General features: G+C 43.7%; 2 protein-coding genes across 3 annotated transcripts in view; both read right to left on the bottom strand.

Annotated features, from left to right (window-relative positions):
- The window catches only part of C4BPB (complement component 4 binding protein, beta), a 36,694-nt gene extending 28,996 nt beyond the window's left edge, over positions 1 to 7,698 (bottom strand). Inside the window, exons 1-3 of the mRNA XM_006834206.1 lie at positions 7,688 to 7,698; positions 4,678 to 4,875; positions 3,478 to 3,560 (exon numbers count right to left, since the gene is read on the bottom strand). Coding sequence (XP_006834269.1) covers positions 3,478 to 3,560; positions 4,678 to 4,875; positions 7,688 to 7,698 — 292 coding nt within the window. The remainder of the gene's footprint in view (positions 1 to 3,477; positions 3,561 to 4,677; positions 4,876 to 7,687) is intronic.
- A 2,984-nt stretch (positions 7,699 to 10,682) lies between these two features.
- The window catches only part of PFKFB2 (6-phosphofructo-2-kinase/fructose-2,6-biphosphatase 2), a 22,248-nt gene continuing 7,414 nt past the window's right edge, over positions 10,683 to 25,516 (bottom strand). For both annotated transcript variants that reach the window (XM_006834053.1, XM_006834054.1), the window contains exons 2-14: positions 23,612 to 23,737; positions 23,027 to 23,123; positions 22,566 to 22,632; positions 22,345 to 22,419; positions 21,936 to 21,992; positions 20,265 to 20,389; positions 17,354 to 17,561; positions 16,807 to 16,953; positions 15,283 to 15,387; positions 12,895 to 13,024; positions 12,059 to 12,121; positions 11,592 to 11,656; positions 10,683 to 10,963 (exon numbers count right to left, since the gene is read on the bottom strand). In XM_006834053.1, coding sequence (XP_006834116.1) covers positions 10,763 to 10,963; positions 11,592 to 11,656; positions 12,059 to 12,121; positions 12,895 to 13,024; positions 15,283 to 15,387; positions 16,807 to 16,953; positions 17,354 to 17,561; positions 20,265 to 20,389; positions 21,936 to 21,992; positions 22,345 to 22,419; positions 22,566 to 22,632; positions 23,027 to 23,123; positions 23,612 to 23,737 — 1,466 coding nt within the window. In that variant the 3' untranslated portion in view covers positions 10,683 to 10,762. The remainder of the gene's footprint in view (positions 10,964 to 11,591; positions 11,657 to 12,058; positions 12,122 to 12,894; positions 13,025 to 15,282; positions 15,388 to 16,806; positions 16,954 to 17,353; positions 17,562 to 20,264; positions 20,390 to 21,935; positions 21,993 to 22,344; positions 22,420 to 22,565; positions 22,633 to 23,026; positions 23,124 to 23,611; positions 23,738 to 25,516) is intronic.

Consider the following 25,516-nt stretch of genomic DNA (forward strand, 5'->3'; position numbering starts at 1 on the left):
GATGAACCTGACCTATACTCAGAGCGGTAGTTAATCTAAATACCAACAGAGAGGGATAGAGTTTTCACAAGTATCAACGCTATCCCCTCTGTACACAGGGTAGATAGGGACTGGCAACTTAGACATTGGCTATCTAAAATGAGGGGGCAATAAAGGCACGAAGTGACTGGCTAACAAGGTTTCAAGATGGAGTTTACTTTACGAGTATGGGGGGAAAGAAAGAGTCCCCACTTAATAGTTGTCACCTTGTCTAGATGGGTCTGGTGAAAAGAGATGGGGATAAGACTCCGTAAGATTCAATAGTGAATAATTGTTATCATGACTAATTGTGACTGTCTCAATTGTAAAGGTAGAAGTTTTGTAACAAAAGCAGGGGAGTGGTTAATCTTACAGTCCAGAAACAGAAGACCTTTACAAGAGAGAAGCGCACAAGTAGAATTCGGGATCTAATCTAGAGAAGCAGCAGTGCCAGAAATGGAGGCAGAGATGGGGGCATGAAGACGGGGAGTGGCTGAGGACTCTAGATTTATCAACTAAGAAGAGAAGAACTAAGAGCTGGTGGCCAGGAGCAGACTTGTGGAATGTGTCCTTTGGAGATGTAAATTATTATATATGCCTGAGTGGGTTTTTTTCGGTTGGTTGGTTGTTTTTAAAAAGCTAAAGTGGACAGAGAGAAATACTGTTAACCGATGGTACATAGAAGGGATTATAATCATTGTAATGAAACAAGGTGTATGATCTGTTGAATGTAAAACTGATGATATGCCCTGTAAACTTTCACTCAATCCACAAAAAAAACCTTAAATTAAAAAAAAAAAAAGTCAATGATCCTAAAAAAAAGAGGGTAGGAATTTTGTTTTATTTTTTTGCTCGTTAAATATTGCTTTAAATAAATGAATGAAAGTAGAATGTGGCTAATGCATGACACGAATGGTCCCACTGATAACATTTTGAAATGCTGCTAAAGTCCTGGTGTGGCGCTGTGGGTTAATATATCAGAAGGCAAAGCCCTGCAAAGCTGTTTGAACTTCAAGCTCAAAAGCTGCTCCTTGGAAACCCTATACAGGGTCACTATGGGTTGGAACTGACTCGACGGCACTTCACAACAACAATAGCACTTGGGAGTCCTATTGTAGTACAGTAGGAGAAACATTGGACCGCTAGCCACAAGGTCCGCAATTCAAACCTACCAGTCGCTCCTTGGAAATCCTATACAGGGTCACTATGAATCAGAACCAACTGGACAGCACTCAACAACAGTACTTGATAAAGATCAACCCCCCAAACCAGACCCACTGTTAGTGAGTGAATTCTGACTCATATAGCAACCTTATAAGACAGAGGAGTACTGCTCCTTAGAGTTTCTGAGGCTGTAACCCTTGTATAAGGTCGCTATGAGTTCGTACCAACTAGATGACACCTAACAACAACAACCCTTTACAGTGGCTGGTGGGTTTGAACTACCCATCTATCAGCAGCTCAATGTTTAACCCAGTGTGCCACCAGGGCACCTTCGACAAGGACCCAATTTAAAACCATTCATGGGATATACAAAGCGACTTCAAAAAATTTGTGAAAAAATGGAATTAAAAGATCATGGGATTTTTTTTCCCCATGAACTTTTTGAAGCAGTATTGTAAAATAATTAGAGAATCATTTTAAAGAAGTTAGATTCAAATGCACTTTTGGCCATGGTTATGAATATTTTGGTTATGTGTAATATGCCAAATGTGATTTTATTTTGTGTGTACTTAAAAAATTTAATTGTATTTTTAAATTTAAAATATTTATTGCATTTTCTATTACAAAAGCAATACATACTACTTGCAGTTTTGAGCATGGTTTTATTCTCTTCAGGAGACAGACCTTTCTCTGGAGAAACGCATCACTTGGTTTATGCTTGAAATAAATAACAGTGAGACAAAAAATACTTAAAAGAAGTCTACTACTGTGCCTCAGCATAGTAAGCATCCTTTTCTAGAAGACAGACACCTGTATTCTGGATTTCTACAGCTGTACTATGGTCCTTACACTTTAAGCCTCAATCTACCTTAAGTTCTACCAAAAAACGACAACACAAATAACACAACATTCTAAATAAATACATGCAAACACTAATATAGAAACGTAAAAAAAAAATGCCTTTCATGGATGGAATAAATAACTACATAAAAACATAATCAAAAGACAGTGTATTTAGACATAGATAGAAACCTGTACCACAAGACAAGAACAAAATCATGATAGTAAAGCGTCCTCCAAGTAGCCAGATGAAACTCACCCGCTACAGAGCCAAGGCAGGAGTCTGTCAGAAGGCAATTTTGTGTATATAAAATAAGCTCCTAGTTGATTGCTGAACTGCCTGCAGCTCAGCCCATCACATTTTAGGCAACAAAGCCCTGTTATCATCCACAGTGTAAAGGGCCTTCTGGAAAAAGCTGCATTTCAATGCTTGTCTTGCTACTTACCCTCTTGCCCAGGAAGTGGACCTCTGAGTAAGAGGGGAAAAATTAAAAGCCAAACATTATTCTTAAAGAAGAAATTATATACTTTTTTTTTTTTGCTTAGCAGAGAGAGTCTTCCACACCCTCCTTCAGGTATAGTGACATATTAAAACCACAATTACACAGACCTATCTATACATTCCTTGGGGTTTTGGTGTAAGCCTGTAGGATAGCGCTGCACTGCTAACCGAAAGCTCTGTGGTTCAAACCCACTAGGTGTTGCTCAGAAACCCCATACAGGGTCGCTATGAGTCAGAACTGACTCCACAGCACTTAACACCAGTAGCAAATCTACTTATTTGATAATCACCGACCTAGGGAATCATTATTTGGTTTTCCTTCAAGGGAAACCAAATGACTAATGCACTGAGGGCTTCGTTCTCCGCTGCTCCCCAATTTTACTCCAGGGACTAATTGACCTCAATAGGGACAACTAGTTAAGAGACAGACATGACACTGGTTGTTTTGAGTCCACAGTCATGGCTTTCTTAGAGACAGTATCACAGTGACAGGCCTTGAAGAAGGACATGTCATCCTTCATTTGATTTCAAGTAAAAAGAAATCCCTAGTGGATCTGAATCCCAAGGGACCGTCTTTACTTCTTCAAGTGATGTACACAGCACTCTACTTTTCTCTCCAGCTCTCATTCCCAGCCACCTGGGAGAACCATAACCCCCTTCAGCTATGAGGCACTCAGCACCAAGGACAGTATAAGTGGCTACAAAAGAGACCTTAGAAGATGGGTACCCATTTGGGGGAAGTCTTGAGTCATAGCCTGCCCTCAAGGGACCGAGAATGAGAAAAACTCTCCTAAATGAAAGGTTTGCTATTGTTACCACTCTTCCATCGCCACAGAAGAGGAATGTTAGAGACTACAGTGTCTCAGATACTCTTCATTCACCTAGTGAATTTGTCTCATTTTCAGTGTGACCAAAGGTGACTGCTAATATATGTAAGTTGAACTCAACCCTACTTGTCTGGGATGGGTGCAGGGTAGAGATCAGCTCTTGCTCTACACGAAAGGCTTTCTGGAGTTCGGTCCTCACTTGGGAACAGCTAAATGTGAAGAGGTACATTTGCACTTTAGGTAATGAATAGCTAGCTACCAGAGGGCATAGACAGTCACAGGGAGTAAGATAAAAAACGCCTCAACAGAATGAGATTGGCCAATTTAGGCCAAACCTAACAAAGAGAAAATAAAACTGAATTCATTCAAACTGTAAATTTTGAGGTCCAGAAGGTTAAGTTCTTCAGTGTAACAGGTATTCCCATGAGACATTGGGGGAAAGAAACGTGGTGATGTTTTTTTCGAGGCCTCGTTCTGGTGGTCCCAAATGTACACTCCCCCATTAACTTCCTGTTCTAGCCCCTGTGGAGTTGACGTCCCAAGCTTTTCAGTAGATCCCAGTCCCCCGGAGAGATCTGGCCTCAGCCTCCATATCATCAGCAGTGCAGTGTGAGAGGCTCCGAGGTGGAGTGACCTTGTATGGCTGGCTTAGCCCCTGCCTAGGAGCCAGAGAGGAAAAAAAAAACAAACACAAAGCCATTACACTAGTGCCAGTCAGGAATTAGGATGAGTACAGCAGACTCCTTCCTCATCCTCCCACCATCCCCTCACCCCACAGCCTCACAAAGACATGACACACTGTGTGCTTGCAGCTACACCTTTCCTCTGGCCATCAGAACAACTCTAATTACACAGCCATAGGCTCTTTTCCCTGAGAAGCCAACCTTGTGGTCCCTCTTACTGGACTAGGTACTCCATTCAGACCTGGACCACAAGCTACAGCCCCATCGTCTGAGGTAGAAGTTGAAGGGATTCCTGAGGCACCAATAAGAGAACACATTAGTTACTTCAGCCAGAAGGTCATGCCAAAATCAGTCATTTCTTCCCAGAAACTGGGATTTAATGTTTGATTGTGTGATAAATTCTTCCCATCAGAGCAGTGCTTCTCAAATGTTAAATGTGCATTATATGATCCTGGTGATTCTGTTAACAATGAACATTCTGGTCCAGCAGATCTGGGATAGCACCTAGAGTTTGCATTTCTAATGCACTCCCTGGGGCTTGTTAAAATGAGGAATAAGGCACAGGGGGGGATGTCACTATTCCACCAGTATAAATGCCATTATTCTACAAACAGGCAGGTATTTGTTAGAAGAAACAACTTACTGCATTCCAAATTCTTTCCAAAATTTTTCTTTACAATAGGTAATATGAGTCACATGGAAGTCAGAGAAGAACGTGGTCAAATGTTTTTTCTTAATTCTTGTACAGGCACCAATAGGTACGCAGAAGCCTGCTGAGGTTCCTGTGCCTTCTGTACTGTTATTCCCATCTACCCCAGAAGGTGGTGGAAGAGAGCCACAGCTGCACAAGGGATTCCAATCACACCGGGAACTCGCTTTGGCCTGTCTTGAGGCTGTGCAGCAGGAAGCGAAGTTCTGAGGGTGGGGAGTGTTTACAGGAGGGCAACACAGCCCACAATACAAAACAAAAAAAAATCCAGAAGCCTTCTGATAGGTTAAAGTTACTCAACAATTTTATTTACCCACTCTATACACACAGAGAGAAAAAAACACATTTGAAGTACATTTATAAACGCCTTATATAGATCTGGGTGACATATCATGGTATCAGTGCCACCAGATGATATCAGAATGCTGGTAAAGACTGTGTTCCATCTTTCAACAGAGCTGTACCTAGGGCACCTTTACAGGAGAACTTGATTTCTTGGCTTCCCAACTCTGTTCATTCCCACTTGGCCTGGTGGTGCTCAGCCCCCTTCCCCCACCTGCCTCAAAAAGGCCCAGCTTCTGAGCAATCTTTTGATAGCAAAACCATCACCGCATTAGAAAGAACTGATCTTGCTATTTCAATACAAAAAAAAAAAAAATGTATACAAGCAATTGAGATATAAAAACACTGAGTAGATAAAGATTGGTCATAGATCTCCAATAAAACACTATTGGGCAAAATGCTTTTACCAACTCTTAAGATCAATGTTTGAATGCAAAATCTGCTTTGCATTTTTATTTATTAGATTAAGAGCAAAAACCAAATGTATGGCAGACTATAAACAGCAATATTATTTAATGGGATGCCCCATTCTATAACCAGGAAAAGGTGAAGGACACAGAAAGTTCAGAACGAACAGCGAAAGTGAAGTCCTGCCTAGAAGTAGGGTATTAGAGGAGATGACTTCAAGTAGAGGTAACAGTTTCAGGCTTTGAACAGACATACCCTCTGCTGGGTTCACAAAACACCACACAAATAAAGTACAACTTTCATTTTGTACAAAATGATGAGAGTCAGCTCTAAAAGAAATGTCTATTAACAACCATAGTTGTTGTTGTTAAGTGCCACTGGGTCTGTCTCTCCAGGGATTCCAAGGTTGTAATTATTTGCAGAAGCAGAAAGCCTCATCTTTTCCCACTGGAGCTGCTGGTGGGCTAGTCACTGATCTTGTAGTTAACAGCCCAGTGCTTATCGTACTAAACCACTGTGTCAGCTAAAAATCACGACTTGTTATTTTTAAAAATGCCAACTGAAAATGCTATGTTTGCTTCCCTCTAAAGCAAACTTGTGGAGTGTCTAGTTCCTTTCTTTATAGAGCATGGGTTGTAGACAGAGGATTACAACAATGTGTGATCACTGCCAACCGGTACAATCAGAAAACAGGCAGACTGTCAGCAACAAACCCCATGAGATTCTGTCAGTCGGCCAGCACACAGACACCATTAAAGTGTCAGCCAGTCAACTAACTAGTAGGTACACAGATACCACTTGAGACAGTTTTCTGAACACTGTGAGTCTAAATCCCTGGATATACTTCTGGTGTCATCCCTAGAGGGCATTGAAGACAATACAGTTAAAGCTAAGAACTAAATGGGGGAATCGGGAGGCAGAAAAAGAGACGAGTTCTTTAATCTCTTTAGATTCATGTTCCAAGACTGTCACAGAATTCCTTGTTCAGTTTGAAAGCAAGGAAAAGAGAATAAGGATTTTCCTTTCCCATTTTATAGCAAGTGGACTAAGCACCAAAATCTTCACCTAATTCTCTCATGACAAAACTTAAAGCCTTAGCAAAAAGCTTTCTGCAGTCCATCCTTTCTTTGTCGGATTGTGCAGATGCTGCCAATGGGTTCAAGGAAGACGCAGGGAAGAGAAGGACTGAACAGAAAAGACAGGCAACAGGGCTTTTCTAGGATTTGGAGTGAACACTCTGCTCAATCCTATATTTTCCTGGCTTCTTCCTGCTGCAGCTTCTATGATGAAATCTCACCCTCATAATGGGTGGATGTGGCAGTGACTGTTGTCAAGTTCCAATTTCTCAAGGTTGGTGTCACAATGGTTAATTACTTAACTGCTAACTGAAAGGTTTATTAGCTCGAGCCTACAGGACAAGTGGGTTCTATGGGACAAAGACCTGGTGATCTCCTGTAAAGTTTACAGCCAAGAAAACACTGTGGGGGCACTTCTACTGTGTCACACGTGGTCGCTTTGAGTCAGTAGCATACAACAATGACAACATTATCTGAGGGTAAGGGTACCTTTTTCAGGAAGCCAACTAGCACAGGGGAAGAGTGGAAAGGTAATCAGAAGGCTGATTACCCAAATCAGCATCTTATGTAGTAGTAGTACCATGGAGTCAGTCGGCTATGACTCATAGTGACCCTGAATAGGGCTTCTGAAGCTGAAAATCTTTATGGGAGCAAAAAGCCTCATCGTTCTCTCACAGAGCGGCTGGTAGTTTCGAACTGCTGACCTTGAGGTTAGCAGCCTGATTTGTAACCACTACACTATCAGAGCATGTCATGAGCTCCCCCTAAAGCCGTGGTTTAAAACAGGCTAACAAAATACCACTGCTTGGGAAATGCCCCCTCACTAAGAGTAGTAAGAGTAGGTACAGTCTAAATCCAAAGTCTTTAGATTAAAATGTTCCCTTATTCTCTTTGATTAGCTCACAGTTCCTGTCACCTGATAGCATTTAGGCCAAAGATGGCACCAGCCAAGCAAAGTTAGGGAAGGGAATCACAGAAGACAAGGGTCACATCTCCCTCCTAAACCACACATCTCATTCTGACATACCGAATCCCATGTCCCAACTCTCCCAGTCACAGGACCTGAGAAAAGTCAGAAGACCTAATCTACTGTACTTTACTCCAGTGTCAGCACTTACAGGTTTAACATGTTGCTCTTAGGCACATGCTCATTTATTATAAATTATATGCTGTTTCTAAAATATCTGTCCTCAAGTAAAAGGGCATTTTCTTCAATTCTTTCCCCACCAGTACCCCTACTAGCACCACCCACCCCCAAACACACACAAAGACATTAAATACACCATTTATAATAGCTAAAAAGAAACTTAAAGTTACTTTAAGTCTTGGACACAATTTCAAACAGAATCTAGGTAAACCACTTTTGGAAACTGGTAATGTTGTACAATTTAGGGTCTAAGAATCAAGGACTCAAGGTCAGGAGCTAGCCTGGGATGAGGGCCTTCCTCATCCTGAAGGTTTCACCTGACTACCTCTCTCCAGACCGCTTCAAATCCCCAGATATTATCCTAGGATGTTTATTTAATTTAGCGATTTGTTCCACATCACACTGCAATATACAAGTGAAAGATGAAAACACATAGAATTTCCCTTCTAGGGAGTTATGTCATTTATTATTTGCTTTCTCCAAATATCTCATTCCAAGGAACTGTCCTTATAGAGACACGAAGAATTCAGAATTCCTAGGTTGACACTTGGTTTCCACGTAACTACAATCTTAGTATTGTTCTATACAACTTCAGAAAGTAGAATTCTTAACCTGGGTTATGAACGAGAAGTATCAAGGAAGCTAAACCCACATATGTCCAGACCACACTCCTAGAGATTAGTCAGTACTAAGCCTCGGGGGACCCAGGCATATGCATGCTTCAGAAATTCTACAGGGGAGTCTAGACATGTGCTGATATGGTCAGCTATTTCTTGGGCATCTTCAATAGTTAGCTGTGATTTCAATAATTACATAAAGTATGTTGATGTTTTGAACTCCTGGTGTGGTGCTATGGGTTAATGCGCCAGACTGCAAACCCATTTGAACTGCAAGGTTAGCAGTTCACGCTCACCACCTGATCCTTGGAAACCCTACACAGGGTCACTATGGTTCAGAACCGACTGGATGACACTTAACAACAACAACAACAACATGTTGCTGTTTTATTATGCTTTCTGGTTGCCTCCAGGTAGATGTGATCAGGAGATGGGCTTCCCTTTTCACTTTTTTTATTACTCAACTCAGAGTTAACTGTAGCAGGTGTTGGCTGTCTGTCTGGTACATGTTGTTGTTGTTAAGTACTGTGGAGTCGGTTCCGACTCATAGTGACCCTGCCCAGAGTTTCTGAGGCTGCAAATCTTTACAGGAGCAGAAAGCCTCATCTTTCTAGTATTGGCTTTTGTCTGGATGGTGGGATTTTATAGGATGTGATTGTAGCTTGACTACATGACTGCAATTGCTGTCTCTTTTTGGGTAATGTAGGGAGAGAAAGAGCCCCCTGAAGGCAAAAAGTGGACTAAAAAACAAAACAGCAACAGCAAAAAAAAACACCAGATTGGATGGTATAGTCTTAATATCCAAGGATGGGTCAGACGTCTCTGGTGGGAGCGCTGCTCTGATCCTTCAACCACATCATCCCCTCTACAGGGGATTCTAACAAAACACTCCCAGGTAAGAACCACCACTGCAAAAGGGCCTCTACTACCAAACAAAAAACATAACTACTTTTAGAAAAACACTGACTTGCTCTTTCTGGTTATCTCTGAAAAACAACTTCTTAACTCCAGGGTAGAGGAGTCACCCATCACTTTTTAAAATCTCTTGAGATTACTCTAGAATTGTTCTGTCCTCCAAATCACATATATTTACACATTTTTCATACAAAACAGGGAGTGGCTTAAGCCATCACGGGAGTATGGGGAATCCCTGCTCTATATATTTCTGGTTTAACCTCAACAAAGAAAATGAAATTATGGAAGTGAATAAATAAGGGCTAAAAGTGGAAGAAATAACTTCAAACAGTCAAAAACTAGACACTAAAGGGTTTCAAGGATTCCTCTGGAAATTAAGACGGGGAAGGTTTTGCTGATGAACCAAAAAGACTACCCCAATGAGAGAGATGAGTGTGTAAATTTCTTTTTAAAATTTCAGTTAAGATGGAGAATATGCTAGAAAACTCTAGAAAAGTACAAAAAGCTTTAGTGGATGTTTCTCTGCCTCAAGCAAAACATCAGTGGCGACTCTGGGATCTAACTGGATCCTTCTCATAACTCAGAGGTCCCTAGCTTTAGCAGAAAGGATTCTGTGGCTGGCCAAGAAACTAGGAGTAAAGATCCTACTGCGAGAGACTTGCAAGACCACCACCCTCTCCTAAGCCTCCTTCCCAACAGTCAAAAGACCTTATACAAGGGTCTTCATGGTAAAAATACAAATCAGAATATTTCCCACATACTCAAAGCCAGCTTCAGCCAAGAAGGGAAGACAGGCAAAGAGGCAAGACATGGAAGGAGGAAAGAACTCTCACCCTCTGTCCACGTGTATGCTCCAGAGCATTCTACAGCTGTTCTGTAGCCTGGGATGACCCTTGGAAGACCTGGCTTGAGAAGAGGGGAGAAGAGAAAGGAAAGGCTCCCCTGGTGCTCTGCAGAGAGCACTAATTGAGCCTCGGTTTCTCTCTAGCCAACAGCCCTTCCTTTCTAGATAGATACCACAATGTCATGCAGGACAATGGACAATATGAAGGGCAGATAAACAAGGTGGAAGAAAGCAGGCAAGCAAGGACAGTGAGTAAAACACACATTCAAGCAACCAACAAAAGAGAAAGAACAATGAGGCCCCTTCCACCCCATTCCCACTTCACCAACACAAGGACAGTACGGAGTTTAGACACTAGGGAGTAGAGGGAAGGACCTGGAGTATGGGGCATGCTAAGCCTCGGCCCCAGCTGGGCCAATCATTCCTCTAAGTGTGTATCCCCTTTCCCTCCTCCACCAAGCTACCCCATCTGAGGACCTGTCCTAACTTGCCCCTGTGTGGGGAGATGTTTCAAACTGGAAAAAACTAATGTTGGTCTGAAAACAAACAACCTCATATTCTGTGTTAAGATTAATGATGGGTGGGGTGTGGGGTTGGGAGTTGAAAGTTAAATGATTCCTTGGTAATTAGTGAGGAGGGCGAGAGGCCAGGATTGGAGGGAAACACACAGTTACACCACCGGAATGCTGACTTGGGTCTTCGGCTGGTCGGCCCCTTCTTGCATGTCCAGGGCACGGAGAGGGCTGAGGGGCTTGAGGGGCCGGCTCCCAACACTGTAATTTCTCGGGCGCCTTATTGTATCCGAACTGGACAGAGGTGTAAAGCTGTTCCTTCTCATCCTTACAGGGGTTTGGTTCTTGGGGAAGTTGTTCTGATTGGAAACGGAGGGATACCACACAAATGAAAGCCAAGCCAAAAGTTCACTCATAAAGATTAAATAATGCTGTGACCACAACTGCATCCTGTTCCTTTGCAGATAGGGTCCCTCATAGGACATGGGACCTGTCTCCTAATCCCAGAAGGCTAAAGGCTTTTAGAAGGAGAAGCTCGTTGAGCATCATACTTCAAAGGGAAGACTTATCTAATATCACACATTATCAAGGACAGGCCAACAAGTTACCCTAAACCTTTTGACCCCACCTCATAGGCTCTTCTGGACCCTGCTTTGTAATGGGAGCACTTCCTGCAAGGGGTGTGTGTGTGTGTGTGTGTGTGTGTGTGTGTGTTAGAATCTGTATTTCACTTCAGTCAAATACTTTGCATATTTAATTGGACTTCCAGGAGCCAACTTTCCAGGTTAAGACTCATGAGAGAGAAACTAACTGAAACTAGTCACTTCAACATCTCTTCCTCTTGGAAGCAAGACGACTGCATAGGGACACTAGCTGTGGATCTGTTTTTCTTTGGTATGTGAAAGAAACCCCAGTTGCTTGATGTCAAAAGTTCAATGACACAAGGTGGCAGGGAACCTGGCATCTTCATTTAGGGGAAATACTCACAGTTGGCTTGTCACGATGAGTGTTTACAGCTTCCACATCCAGCTTAATGGTTTCCACTTTGCACCCTATGAAACAGAGAGAAAAGGTCTTAAGGAAAAAAGCCTAGGAGAAATATCCTTCAGTCTCAGTATGGCAAAACAAACCCTACAGATATGTTGTTAATCCTGTCTAGTCGATTCTAACTCATAGTAACCCTGTGTAGGGTTTCCAAGGAGTGGCTGGTAGGTCTGAACTGCCAACCTTGTGGTTAACAGTTCAGTGCTTATCCTATAGCACCACACCAGGACTCCTAAAGGTATTTAGGGATTCCTACATATATTCATACATCCATTTAAAAATGGATGGCATTGATGAAACTTCCTGGCATACAGAGGGGATAAAGCTGAACTTCTAGACAAACTTCAGAAAAAATTTAAATATCCTACCCTTCCTTAATTCCCACTCTCTTCCCAGGCTCTCATAGTTACCGTAGGCCACTGGAGTAAGTTTGAAGATGGTGTGGAGAGGGCATCTCAAGTATGGTAGCTCATCTGAAAGCAGAAAGACCAGGTGAGGGAAGTCTCTTAGCATTGTAGAGTAAGGTCAAGTTATTGGGAAAGAGCATCGAAGGCACTCAGAATGCGTTTTCTTTACCATGACCACCATTGTAGTTGGACAACTCACCCCTTTCCTTCCAAACCACAGACAATTATCCAAAAGGCTACCAAAGAAGCCACCTGAGCTATTGTGTGGTTAAGGAAGAAAATAAGTCAATTTCAGAGTCTTCCATATGGGATATAGAGGAATTAAGAGCTACAGCTAGGGTCCCATAGAAAGATAGACTGTGGACCACTTGGGTACAACAGTGCCAATCTGGGCCATCTGCCAGCTTCCCTGTAGCTTGGGTAGATCAGGAAGGGAAGTATGTGAAGGCAGTAGTACTTCCATACTTCTCCACCCAGAAACAATTGCTTTACGCTAGATCCCAAGAATGAAGGTGCTTCTAAATTACCCCCTCCTTGTGGCCGAGTAACAAGCTGGGAATGTTCAGTCACTTTCCTGATGCTGCCATGAGTGTCAGCTCAATGCTGGTCCATCAGCCAAGCAGGCATAAGGAGCTCCAACAGCAGCCCTGCTCCACTGTTGGCCTTTGTATCAGCAGAGTAAATGGGTTGACTCGTTGGCTGCTGGGATTCCCACACTGCTGCCTGAAGAATGTACTCCAATTTGAGTAGAAGAGGGGGCAGTCTGGTTTCCAGGGATTCTGGTGTCACCCCAAGTCCTGCCCTCTCCCCATGCATGCATCCCTAGTATCACATAGCACCTGCACTCTTATCCAAGAAGTAGGCCAGGAGGCAGCGCATGACAGCCTGATGGGAGATGACGAGGACGTTGCCCTGACGCTCCAGCTCCATGGTGACAGGCTCCAGCCGCTGCACCAGGTCCTGATATGACTGTGGGGGGAAGCAGAGCAGGCTGGGAGGAGGCTGGGTTCAATACGGCAGCAAGTCAGGGGCTGGGCAACAGAAGGAAGAGGTGCTAACCCCAACCACCACCAGCCTTTAAGCTTCTGAAAATACTTAAACCTTTCAAAAGTAAGACTCCAATGAAGGAAATTATCGGTCAGACTTCCTGGAGCCTTTATGGCTGGATGAACAAACAACTTCACAATGATGGCCCTGAGAAAGATAACCTTTAAACCTTAATCCAAAACTACCCCCTAAAGTCTTCTTTTAAACAAATGATAACTTATTAAGCAGTGTGCTCTTAAAGACTGATCTATGGGGAATCAAACTGTCAACAGCCACTTGTCAAGGATAATGAGAATGAGTGTAAAGCTGATGTTCTCCCATGTAAAATATCACTCAATTCACAATAAAAACTTAAAAAAATAAAAGCTAATGAGGATGGTGGCACAAAATGAAGAATGTAGTCAATATCACTGAACTGTGCACACTGAAAGGACTGAAATGGCATATTTTCACCAAAGTAAATAAACACATACATACTTACATAAGACACACACACACACACACACACAAAGAGGAAGTCTGAACTCAACCGATTCGTTTTATTCCTCCCATAGATTTTTGGGAGTGGAAAGCCTCATCTTTCTCCTGCCGAGTGGCTGGCAGGCTGGAGCCACAGCCCTTGTGGTTGGCAAAGCAGTATTTATCTTACGGAGCCACCGCACCTTTTGTAAGGCAATAAGAGGCCCCAGGTGGTTTCCTGGACCTCAGCAATTATGTTTTATATACTTTTGCCTTTTATATCCCTAGAGTATGAAGCCATTTAGACCAGCAACAAAAACCCCACTAAAAAAATGATAGTTTTACTCAGTGAATATATTATGTCAGGTGGGGGTGGAATAAAGAGAATGAGATGTGAGAAGAAAAGATGGTGTTGATTTCTGGTTACAGTGATGAAACCATTTTGGAAACCAATAGTGGTGCTGGACACACAACACTGTGGAAATAATGCCATTGAATTGCCCGCTTAAAAATGGTTAAAACCTGGCTTCAATGACTAGATGATCAGAGCTCAACCAGAAGAAGAAAGAAGAGGAAAAAAAGAGTAATCCGATGCAATTTGATGAACCTGACCTACACCTATGGATGCAGTAGCTCAAAAGAGGGAACAAATCCTTACAGCAAGGATCATTCCCACCCACTCCATACACAGAGTAGACAGGGATGGGCAACTTGGACATTGGCTACCCAAAATGGGGGGGCTACAAAGGCAAGAAGTGATTGGCTTACAAGCTTTCAAGGGGGAACCTAGATTCAGAGGGGGTGAAGGAAGGTAGAATCTCCACTGAGTAGTATCCAATCTGTCCAGGCAGGACTGATGAACTGAAATGTGGATGGGTCTCTTATGATACAATAATGAGTTATTGTTATCAGGACTGCTTGTGAGGGTTGGACATGTAAAGGTAGATGTTTTGTAGCAAGGAGGGGAGTAATTAACTCTGCAGTCTAGGAGTGGAGGTCCCTGGGACCATCAAGGGAGACGAGCAGAGAGCGGGACCCTACCCAGAGAAACAGTGATGCCTGAGATGGAGGCAGAGACAATGACGTGGAGCGATGGAGCAGTAAGGGACTTTAGACCTAGAGAGGGAGAGGGGCTGTGTGCTGATGACAGGGGGCAGGCTTGCAGGGTATACCCTTTGGTTGGTTGATGGTGCATGGAGGGGATTGTAACCATAGCAATGAAATGATATATGATAGGATGAATGTAAAACTAATGTTCTCCCATGTAAACTAGCACATAATTCACAATAAAACATTTTAAAAAATGGTTAAAACGACTTATTTCCTATCATTTATAGATACAGATGAACAGGCTTCAAAAGTTTCGAGGAAAAATTCCATTATTGTTTCATTCCATTTTTTCCCATTAACTTTTTGAAGCCCCATTGTATTAAAATTTAAATATAATCATTAAAAAAAGATCATGTTGTTTCTTCCACATCTCAGCACCAAGTACATGTTCACTGAAACTTGTCACCCTTTTCCCTGGAGATCTTAGCTTCATAAGACATTTGACTGCTTATGTTGATTCAACACAGATAACCCAAAGGCAGAAGAATAAACAAAATGACCTCTACGCTACCCTTTTGGGGTCCCCAAAACTGCATTCAATCCTTCCCCTGAGTGAAAGTTAAGTCCTCAGCAAAAAAAGTGGGGCACTTGCACCAGGTGAGGAGTCTCACCTCCCCACCAGGGTATCGGTACAGGTATTTCTCTTGATCTCGAAGTGCAAACTCTTCTGGGTACTGCTCCTCGATCTCCGCGTAGGTCATCTCCTCGCACACACCCTACAAGGAGTCACAAGAGCTTGAGGAGGGAGACAGGTCGACTCTAACCCCATCCCAAATAAGGATAAAGATGACACTGAAGAATACTAGTTTCTTACTATGTGACAGGTACTGTGTTGAGTCCTTTCAGATATTGCAAATGACTGGCCAGGAGGGTGTCTGGGACTCACGGGGTGAGGGCCACTGCAGAGAGGAGCTGGTGGCTTCGCTAGCTTAAGTGGCCACTGTCTCCTCCTACTGTGGGGAACTTAAAGGTCAAGAGAAGTCAGAAGGATCCAAAGACCAGAAAGCTGGGGCCAGAATAGGGTAAGCAAAGGGGCAGGGTGGAGGGTTGCGGAGCTGCAGGGGCTGGAGACTTTTGAAGTAGAGGAAAATGAAAGAGAGGAAGAAAATACAGAAATGTCTGTTCTTGAGTTCAAGGACGGAGAAAGACAAGAAACATTTTGGAAAGGACTTTTGCAGAATAGCTGACCAAGTGATCTAAGTAGGAATTAAAGACATGAACTGTTAGCTAATATACAAAGGAACAGAGAGAGTCCTTGGTAGCCGCACTCTATTTAGATACCAGAGTGATTGGGTGAAAACTGGGTTAGGTGTCATCTTTGGCACAAGCTCTAGAAGTAGACAGGAAACCCCAATGATAGGAGAGTATTATTCCCACTTCATTCCCCCAATGCTCGCACTGGCCCTAGAGTCCAACTTGAAACCAGGTGGTTCTCATTTTCTAGATGGCGGTGGTCATGTGCTGTGGAGTCTCAGTTCCTGCACAGGGTTTCCGAGGCTATAAATCTTCACCGGAGCAGAAAGCCTCATCTTTCTCTCAAAGAACTGCTGGTAGTTTCGAACTGCTGACCTTGAGGTTAGCAGCCCGACTCGTAACCACTACACTACCAGGGCTCATTCATTTCCTAGATGTTGTTGTTGTTGTTAAGTGCCATCGAGTCAGTTCCGACCCACAGCGACCCTCTATAGGGTTTCCAAGGAGCAGCTGGTGAGCTTGAACTGTAGACCTTACAGTTTAAGTGGCTTTGCAGTCTGGCGCATTTACTCATTGCCACACCAGGACTCCAGAACTCCCTAAACTGTTGATTCTGAGAGTTCTTGCCTGAATGAACCAAACCAAACCCACTGCCATCGAGTTCATTCTGACTCACAGCGACCTTGTATATGGATTCTCAGTCTGCACATCTTTAGGGGCACAGACGGCCTCATCTTTCTTTCATGGAACAACAGGTTTGAATTGCCAACAACCTTGCAGTAAACAATCCAACACCCAACCCACAGCACCAGCAAGGCTCCATTTTGCGTGAAAGTTGTTGTGCTGTGGTCCAGAGAGTCAGTTCTGACTCATAGCGGTCCTGTTCTTGTCTAACTAGGAGATTCTTACTGACTTCTCAGTCCTGGGAGCTTCCTACTCACAGCATCAATCTCATTCAGAATCTTCCACTGCTCATAGGTCACCCCCAGAGATTCAGCAGTCTGGATTGTCCTCTTCAATTGGCTCGTCCACACTTTGAGGTCCACAATCTCCTGTTCCTCAAGAAACTTCCTTAGTACCTGGGCAAACTGGAGTGTGAAAACAGACATTTTTAAAAAGAAAGAAAACACATGTACACAGACAGCTGCAAATGCTGCTACAAAGGAAAACCTGTGGGGTCCCAGTCAAGTTCTGTGAAGTGCTACATAGATAGTTATCATAAACGTAAGAGGAAATTAACTTCAACTAGATCACCCTGTACTGTGCGGAGGAATACCCACTAAATACCTGAATGATCTCAATAGAATTGGTGCCAGTTTACCCAGAGTTTAATATAGAGCTAGGGTCTGTGAGCAAGGAAAACATCTTTAGCATTTTCTTTAATACCTGAACCCACAGTCTATGGGATTTGAGAATCAAGGGGATAAAAGAGATGGCTTCTACCATGAGCTAAGCCTAGATAATCCCACCTGCTGGGTAACTACTCACCTGCTTTCCCCGCGCCGACAGACCTGAGTCACCCCCGATCTTCCCCAAGAGGTTGAACTCGCTCTCGCCATGCCGGCAGAGGTAAATGGTGCGAGGCTGCACGTGGATATTCATGAGGTAGTAGACAATCTTGCTCTGGATGTAGTCCTGGACTCGGTTCACTAAAAATCGCTGGCCCACATTTATCACCTTGATGAAAGAAAGATCCCTGGGAAGAGCAGAGGGTAGTGAACACCCAAAGTATAGAAATCTGAGGATAAAATAAGCTGCTGTAAGCAGTCAGAGAGTTGATTCTGAATCATGGCAGCTCCACAAGGTTTTCAGGGCCGTGACCTTTCAGAAGCAGATGGCCAAGCCTGTCTTCCCAGGCACCTCTGGTTGGATTCAAATCACCAACCTTTTGGCTCATCGTTAAGCACTTAGCCATTTGCACCACCCAAGGACTCCTCAGTTCCTACTTTACCACTTCCTAATTGTGTGAGGATCATGGTAGGAGGAAAGGGTTTCAATAGTTACTTGTAGGCTTGTAACAGTGTTCTGCTTCCTCTACTCTGTTCTTACAAAAATGATGGGTTACTCTTCAAGACTACAATTCAGTCAAATTTCCTGAACGTTTGTTAAGTCAGTACTACATACTCAGGGCCCATATTGTACCAGGCAATATGGATAAATGTGAAATACACAATTCAGGGTTCTTGTAAAAGGCCAGGCAAGCTTTGGCCTGAAAACTTTGCTCACCCTGAAATTGGTTGAAATGCACAATTCCCCTCCAAGGTGGTCAAGATCTGGCTGAAATATGGTACCACCAGCAATGAAATGAGGGCAAGAGTTGGCAGAGCCACAAACAGGTAGGTATATTCCCTGCATGTACCCGATCAAACTTTTCTCCAAGGTACTTCCATAGAACATTTACTTTGGGACCATAATGTAATTTTTCTCTTCATAAAAGTAGAAATGCTGATTAACAGAAAAGAGTCAAAATAGAAAAAAAAAAAAAAAAGGTAGAATCATACAAACGACCCTACAACGAGACAGAGCATCTACAAACACTTGATAGATGTGAATTTTTTCTGTGCAGGACTTTGGGCTCACTGAAGAATATGCTACTGTGTCATACCTAGGGCAGTGGTTTCAACCTCTATGTCAGCAGACCATCTCCAAATGCTGAAACTCTGGGCAATCCATCTGATGGAACTGAAAAGCTCCCACAATAACAGCTGCTGAACAGAGCGTCACACCCACCTGTCTTGTCATTTGCCTGTCCTGCACAGTTGTACCCTTGTTTGAATAAAGCTGTCAACTGCTCCCTGCTCCCATACATGGCCACATTCTCACATGCTTGCAGGCGCGTATCACCTTTCTTTAGCACACAGCAAATTCAACTGTATTCTGTACCACATTATGGAGAGAAACTGTCATAGCAATAATAGCTAGCAGTTATTAGACATTTCTCTGAGCCAGGCATGTTCTTAAAGACTTTACATGTAATATGCATGCATATTCATTATATGGAATATACATAATTATATATACCATATATATCATATGGTATATAGTACATATATGCTTATGTATTTTATAAGGTGGGGTGAGTATATAATAAACTTTTCATATTGGCTAGAAAATGGTGACAGATCTCAAGGGGTGTCCTATAATATGTTAGTTCAGAACTACTGAAGTACAGTAGTGGTTCTCAGTGGGTGATCCACTTTCTCCCCCCAAGGGCACATTTGGCAATGTAAGGTGACATTTTTGGTTGTCACAATTGAGGGGGTAGGGGATTACTGACTTCTTGCTCAGCAATTCAAACCCACCAGCTGCTCTTCTGAAACCCTATACAGGGTCACTATGAGTTGGAACTGACCAGATGGCACGTAACAACAACAGTGGCATGAAGTCAGAGATGCTGCTAAATGTTCTATAATGCACAGTGCAAGCCCTGTCAATAAGGAACCAGCCCTGTTCAATAACACTGAGGTTGAAAAATAGTGATCTAGAGCAGGTGTGGGGAACATCTGGCCCACAGGCTGTATAAGGTCCACAGTATCATTTGGTCTGGTCCTGCCAAGGCAACCTCAGTTGCAGCCATCACAATGTTGTTGTTAACTGCCATTGAGTCTGCTCTGACTCATACTGCCCTTGTATAGGGTTTCCAAGGAGCAGCTGGTGAGTCTGAATCATTGACATTGTGGTTCAAACCGACCTTGCCATCCAGCACATTGTTCCACAGTGCCACACCAGGACTCTAGCCATCACATTGCTCTTGTTGTTGTTAAGTGTCGTTGAGTCAGTTCCAACTCACAGTGCACTAGTTTCCAAGGAGAGGCTGCTGTGTTTGAACCACCGACCTTGCAATTCAAACTGATGTTGCAGTCCAGCGCATTAACACACAGTGCCACACCAGGACTTCATCACATTGTTGTTGTTGTTATTAAATGCCGTTGAGTTGACTCGACCCACAGCGACCCTGTACAGGTTTTCCAAGGAGCAGCTGGTGAGTTTGAACCTCCGACCTTGCAGTTCAAATGGCTTTGCAGTCTGGCGCATTAACCCACAGCACCACACCAGGAAAGGGTGAGTTAATTAAATGTTTGACCAAATATAGCAGGCTCATTTTTAAGCAGATAATTTTGTACGGCTGGCGAATGACATTATAAATTTTGGCAGAAAAAACGTTCCCCACCTCTGCTCTAGAGGAAAAACTGGAAGAATTATTTATATTTTTAAAAGATAGGATAATCTTCAGTGTTAAATATAATATGCACACCTAATAAAAGCCACAAAACCTGTATCTTTTTTTCTCTTGAATACTATATACATTGTGTTCGGCATTGTCAGAAGTTTGAGGACAGAAGGAGAAAGGTTCTTTTCCCAGATAAAGGCTCCTTCAAGCCATGGCCTTAAACCTTACTTATCATAGTTATCTGGGTCCAGGGGCTGGTAGGTGACTTTGTAGCACTCAATTCTTTTCAGGAAGTCTTCCATCACGTTCTCCCTGTTCCTTTCTGGGTAGTCAGGGCTCGACACCTTTACCTCCTGAAACCATGAGAAGAGCAAGTGCCTTGTCAGAGGTCTGACCTTAACAGTCCTCCTGCAAACAGCCACTACCAACAAAAGGTAGGAACAAAGACAAGTCCATGAAAGTGACCTTTCACTGGAGTGTTGGCAATTCCCATCCGTTAAGCATCACCTCTCCCGTCCTGTGACCCTGGGTACCAAGATTACAGAGACAACTGGGGAGTCATGTGTCTGCTCTTGGCTGAAGGGCAGGGGCTCTCGTGTTGCTGAAGCTGTTCTGGGCCCCAACCCTTTGATGTACGTTCCTGGAAACAGAATGGGATGCTGTTGTCTCTGAATACCACTCAAAATATGGTGTTTGGCCTGAAACATGCCTGACTTGGACCAGATGTCTCTTCCCTAGATGATCCCAAGTCTCTAAGTTGCTTGGACATTACCACCATGCACAGATGTCTCCTCAGCACAGAACAGCCCATCAAATAGGGACTTTCTTATCCCATGACTCAACAAGACATGAGGAACTCAACACAGAGAGCACTGGTCTGAATATTAGGTAACTGCTGGGCAGGTGACCACCCTGTAAAGGGGCCTTGACAGATAAAGAAGAGTCTGATCCATTCTAAGAATGTACTTCACTACAGAAAACCGCATCAAGGGCAAGCACTGGAAATAGCCCTCAGCTTTTAGCTATCTCTCCCTGGTATGGGGCTGTGGGTTAATGTGTTGGACTGCAAGGTCAGTTTGAACTGCAAGGTCAGTGGTTCAAGCTCACCAACCGCTCCTCAGAAACCCTATACAGGGTTGCTGTGGGTCAGAACCGACTCAACGGCACTTAATAACAACCATAATAACTTTAATAAGTTAAGTGCTGTCAAATCCGTTCTGACCCACAGTGACACTTCACAGGGTTTCTGAGGCACTTAACTTTATAAGGTTGTTTATAGTTGTTATCAACCTTAATATCAGCTCAAAAATACAAGTCAAGCTCATTAATCCTTTCCTTAACACATGATGGCACTACAAGAAAATTGCAATTACACCTTCCTTGCTTTCTACATGTTCTCTTTCTACCTCAGTGGAGCAATATCACACAATCTGCATTGACCCATGGAGACTCTCAAAGACAAAAGTATTAGTTTTAACTTGCTGACCGATCTGTCACAGCTGAGGAGGCAAACTGCAATGTTAAGAGAAACTGTTCAGTCTGCTCAGTGACAGACCTCTTTGAGTGGTGCCCAAGGCATGTGCCATGGCTGCTATAACTGAAATAGGCCTCTGCTTACCACCCACCTAACCCCCCGAACACAAGGACAAGGCTTTGGTCTCCATTCTACAGCTAATTTATTCTCCAAAGTCTCTGTTTCCTCTCCCAAGGAAAGAGTGTAAAAGTGCAAACATGGTGCTCTGGCAGATAAGAAAGGTATCTCTGTGATGTTAGACAGGTTCTTTCTTTCTTTCATTACCCAGTTACCTGTGCCCCACCCACCACACACACACACACACACATACACACACACATGGTACAAGGGATGAAGAGGAGGTGGTATGTAAGGGTGCCACTCACCAGGATGTTGGCAGCAATGACATCAGGGTCATCACAGACAGATTCCACAAAGAATACCTGGCCAGGAGAAAGAAGGTAATGACAAACAGGTTACCAATCCACAGGTCAGATTGCTCATTAAAAGCGCATGCTCATACCTACCTCACCCCAGCTACCATGATTTTCTTCATGAGCATGGCCTTCAGTTTGAAAATAGCTCTTACCATTTCCCCAGAGCCTCAGACATACAGGCTAAGGGTCTGAAAAAAGACCTGAAAGAAACCACTCATTGGGGCGTATGCTCTAAGAGAAGAGAAACTGCTATCCAATCCAATCCTTTCCTACCAGAATCAAACAGATCCACCCATCTCCCACACCCATTCTTCACTCCACTCATTTCTTCTCCCCCAGCATGGGAGTCAGAGCCTACCTTGAAAGAATTTTCCTTTGCAAAGTTCAAGATCATGTCTCTTCTCTCCCGGGTGGTATTGGTGGCATCAAACACCTGGGAAGACAGTACACACAGTAGACCAAGGAGAACAAGAGAAATGGGATCCCACCAAGGTGGACCCAAAGTGGGTCTGAACAGTGGAGTTGCTCAAAGGGTGAAGACCAGGAAGGGGAAGGGAAAGATGCAAATAAAATGCTCACCGCAATCTGCCCACTCTCCTCTGTGAGATATGCTTTGACATCTTCCAGAGCGACCAGAGCACACTGTCTGCCAGGAGAGCAAATGAAATCAGCACAAGGAGCGGAGCAAGCTCAATCATAGCCAAAGACAGTAGGATTCCTACTGGAGTCAGATCCCTTCCTACTTACTTTTCCCTCTGGATAAAATGTTTCCTTAACTAGACCTTTCAACTCCCTCCTTGAGGTTTGCATACTATTTTAGATCCTCCTCCTGCCCCAATGTATGTATCTTCTCACGCTAGCCTTGGCACCTTTCTGAGTCCAATCTCTACCCACCTAAGCCCAAGGTGACCTGCCCATCACATAACTTCCACTTAAAATCCCACAAGATGTTTACTGAAAGGAACACAAAGCTCTGCTACATCTGGTCCCATGATGACGAACAAAGAGTTGGTGGGGGCCAGGCCTTGAAGAAGACTTACTTGCGGATCTTCATGGCCTCCTCATTGTCATGCCGGAAGAAGTCATAAGACTTATAGGACTTGACTGCTTCGCGTCGATACACCCCAAGATTAAACACTGCAAGAGAAACCCAAACCCTTCAGTAGTGAAACAATATAATGACTCCACTAAAGGGAACTTCTTGACTGAATGGTTGGTTGCCAACAGGGTGAAGAAAGCCTCTTGCTACGTTGGGAACAATATCAGATGAATAGTTAAGGTAGTTGGGATCCAGCCCTGACTTATTAAACCTTCGACAAGTCTTAAGCTGTCTGAGTTTCCATTTCCTCTGCCACTCTTTTTCCCAGGGGTATTGCTAAAACCAGGCATATGCCAGTTCTTATACTCACTTTGTTCTTAATATTCCTATCAGAGACATTATCTCAATCTGGCCAGTCCAGGAGGAAACAAATTTGGGGTCAGGGAATCATCTAGCCAATCAAGAAACAAACACTATTTGTGCCAAAAGCACCACACAAACTTGCTGCCAGAGAGAACACACCTCTGAAAGTTCTGTAAGGCCAGGAACTGATCATTCCCCTTCCTAAGGAGTGACTCACACCTACCTTTAGTGGGCACTCCAATCCAGTTGAGGTAACGTGTGAGTTTCTTGGACACATATGTTTTGCCTCGGGCTGGCAAGCCAATCATAACTATGAGAGTCGGGGAGTTGGTCATATAGGAGGCCCATGCTAGGAAGAAATGTAACAGAGTAGAATTAATTAATTAGAGGCCTAGGAAAGCTCATTCCCTTGGCTAGGAACTTCCAACATTATATCCTTTAATCCTAATAAACTTGTGGGACAAGAGTCCAGGAAGACTGAGAAGGCAAACTGAGGAGATATTGTATAAACTTTGCTCAAACAGTGCCAAAAGGGCATACAGACTTTCTGAAAGCTTCCAAACCAAGACATCTTTTTTGCCATGCGCCTGAGGTTAGAATTATCCAAGGCAGAAAGATGGGAGAGATCGATGATACAGTTTAGGAAGAAAGTACCCATCAACCTTCCTTAACATGAGAATGCCTGGTAGCAGGAGAAGGGTATAGCTGTGAAGGTAGGCCTTGTGTGTGCACCTCGAGATGCTACAGAATCTACAATAGGTTCAGCAGTTTCCATCCTGAGGATCTCAGCCATCCCTTCATACCACCAACAAGAATTAGCATGCCCACAGCCAAAACAGCCTTGCCCCAACTGCTTTGACCTTTACACCTACACCACCAACTCCTCTGGAAGCCATAATCTCTAAACCATAGTGAATGAGCCAAAGGTTCTGATAGGCCTCAGAAAGCACCATTGTAGAGCCAGACCACAGAGCATCACAGACATAGACCAGTGACCCACATTAAGGCAAGACCATTTAAAAGCAGTACCGTCACTGTTGTGTCTTTCCTCTGCAGGCTTATTTCAGGAATGTTCATTTACAGAGATAAGGCTTACTGGACAAGTGCTCCCAGCTCAAACGGCTTACCTAAGGGCACATCATGAGTCAAGGTCAAACCACTAAAACTGGAATCCAAATCTTATGCTTCCTTAGTAATTTTTCTCCATAAAAACAGGCTGGGACTGGTCAGTTTGCTCACAGGCTCTTTCTTACTCATCGTTCCCAGAGGAGTGGTAGGAAAGGAGCCTTCTCTGCTGCCAGCCACCTTTCTGGGGCCCAAACCCAAACTGCTGTCATTCTGGGAGGGCTCAGATCTGTCCAGCAACTACAAGGAAGGCTGCACACAGAATGGGAGAGGAAAGAACACCTCCCCTTCCCCTTCCCAGCAAAGTTTTCCTGAAGCTGCCTTGCAAGTTAGGGATGCTTCTCTATACTGGGACAAGGTAACCCTATAAGACTAAGAGAAACAAATCAGCAAAATTGGGGTTCTAGGGTGGAACATTAATTTTTTATCTTGGAGGAAGAAATAACAAAGATCTCAAAGGAAACGTGGGAAGAAGGGCCCGGATTTCTGAGGGAAGAATGGTTTCTTGGGGTGTTTGGTGAGGAATAATCAGATGGCAGGTGGTGGTCAGGGAGGGTGGGTGCCTAGAATGATTGGTAGGTCAAAGGACTTGGCTTTTAGTACTTGACCCACTATGTACACAGAAAATTCTGAGCCTAGGCTGGAGTTCCCTACAAGATAGGTACTTGGAAAACAACAAAAATAAGGTAATTTTCATGCCTGTCCTACTAGGGAGCATAGGGTATAGAAAACACCATACTGTAGCCTTGTTGTTGTTGTTGTTAAGTGCCATCGAGTTGATTCCGACCCATAGAGACTCTGTACAGAGTTTCCAAGGAGTTGCTAGTGAGCTTGAACCACTGGCCTTGATGTTCAAACAGCTTTGCAGTCTGATGCATTAGCCTACAGTACCACACCAGGACTCCATTCTGTAGCCTTGTTGTTGTTGTTAGGTGCCATCAAGTCGGTACTGACTCATAGCGACCCTGTGCACAGCAGAACGAAACACTGCCCGATCTTGGGC

The sequence above is a fragment of the Chrysochloris asiatica genome, unplaced genomic scaffold (assembly GCF_000296735.1).
Source record: "Chrysochloris asiatica unplaced genomic scaffold, ChrAsi1.0 scaffold00009, whole genome shotgun sequence".
NCBI classification, from domain to species: Eukaryota; Metazoa; Chordata; class Mammalia; order Afrosoricida; family Chrysochloridae; genus Chrysochloris; species Chrysochloris asiatica.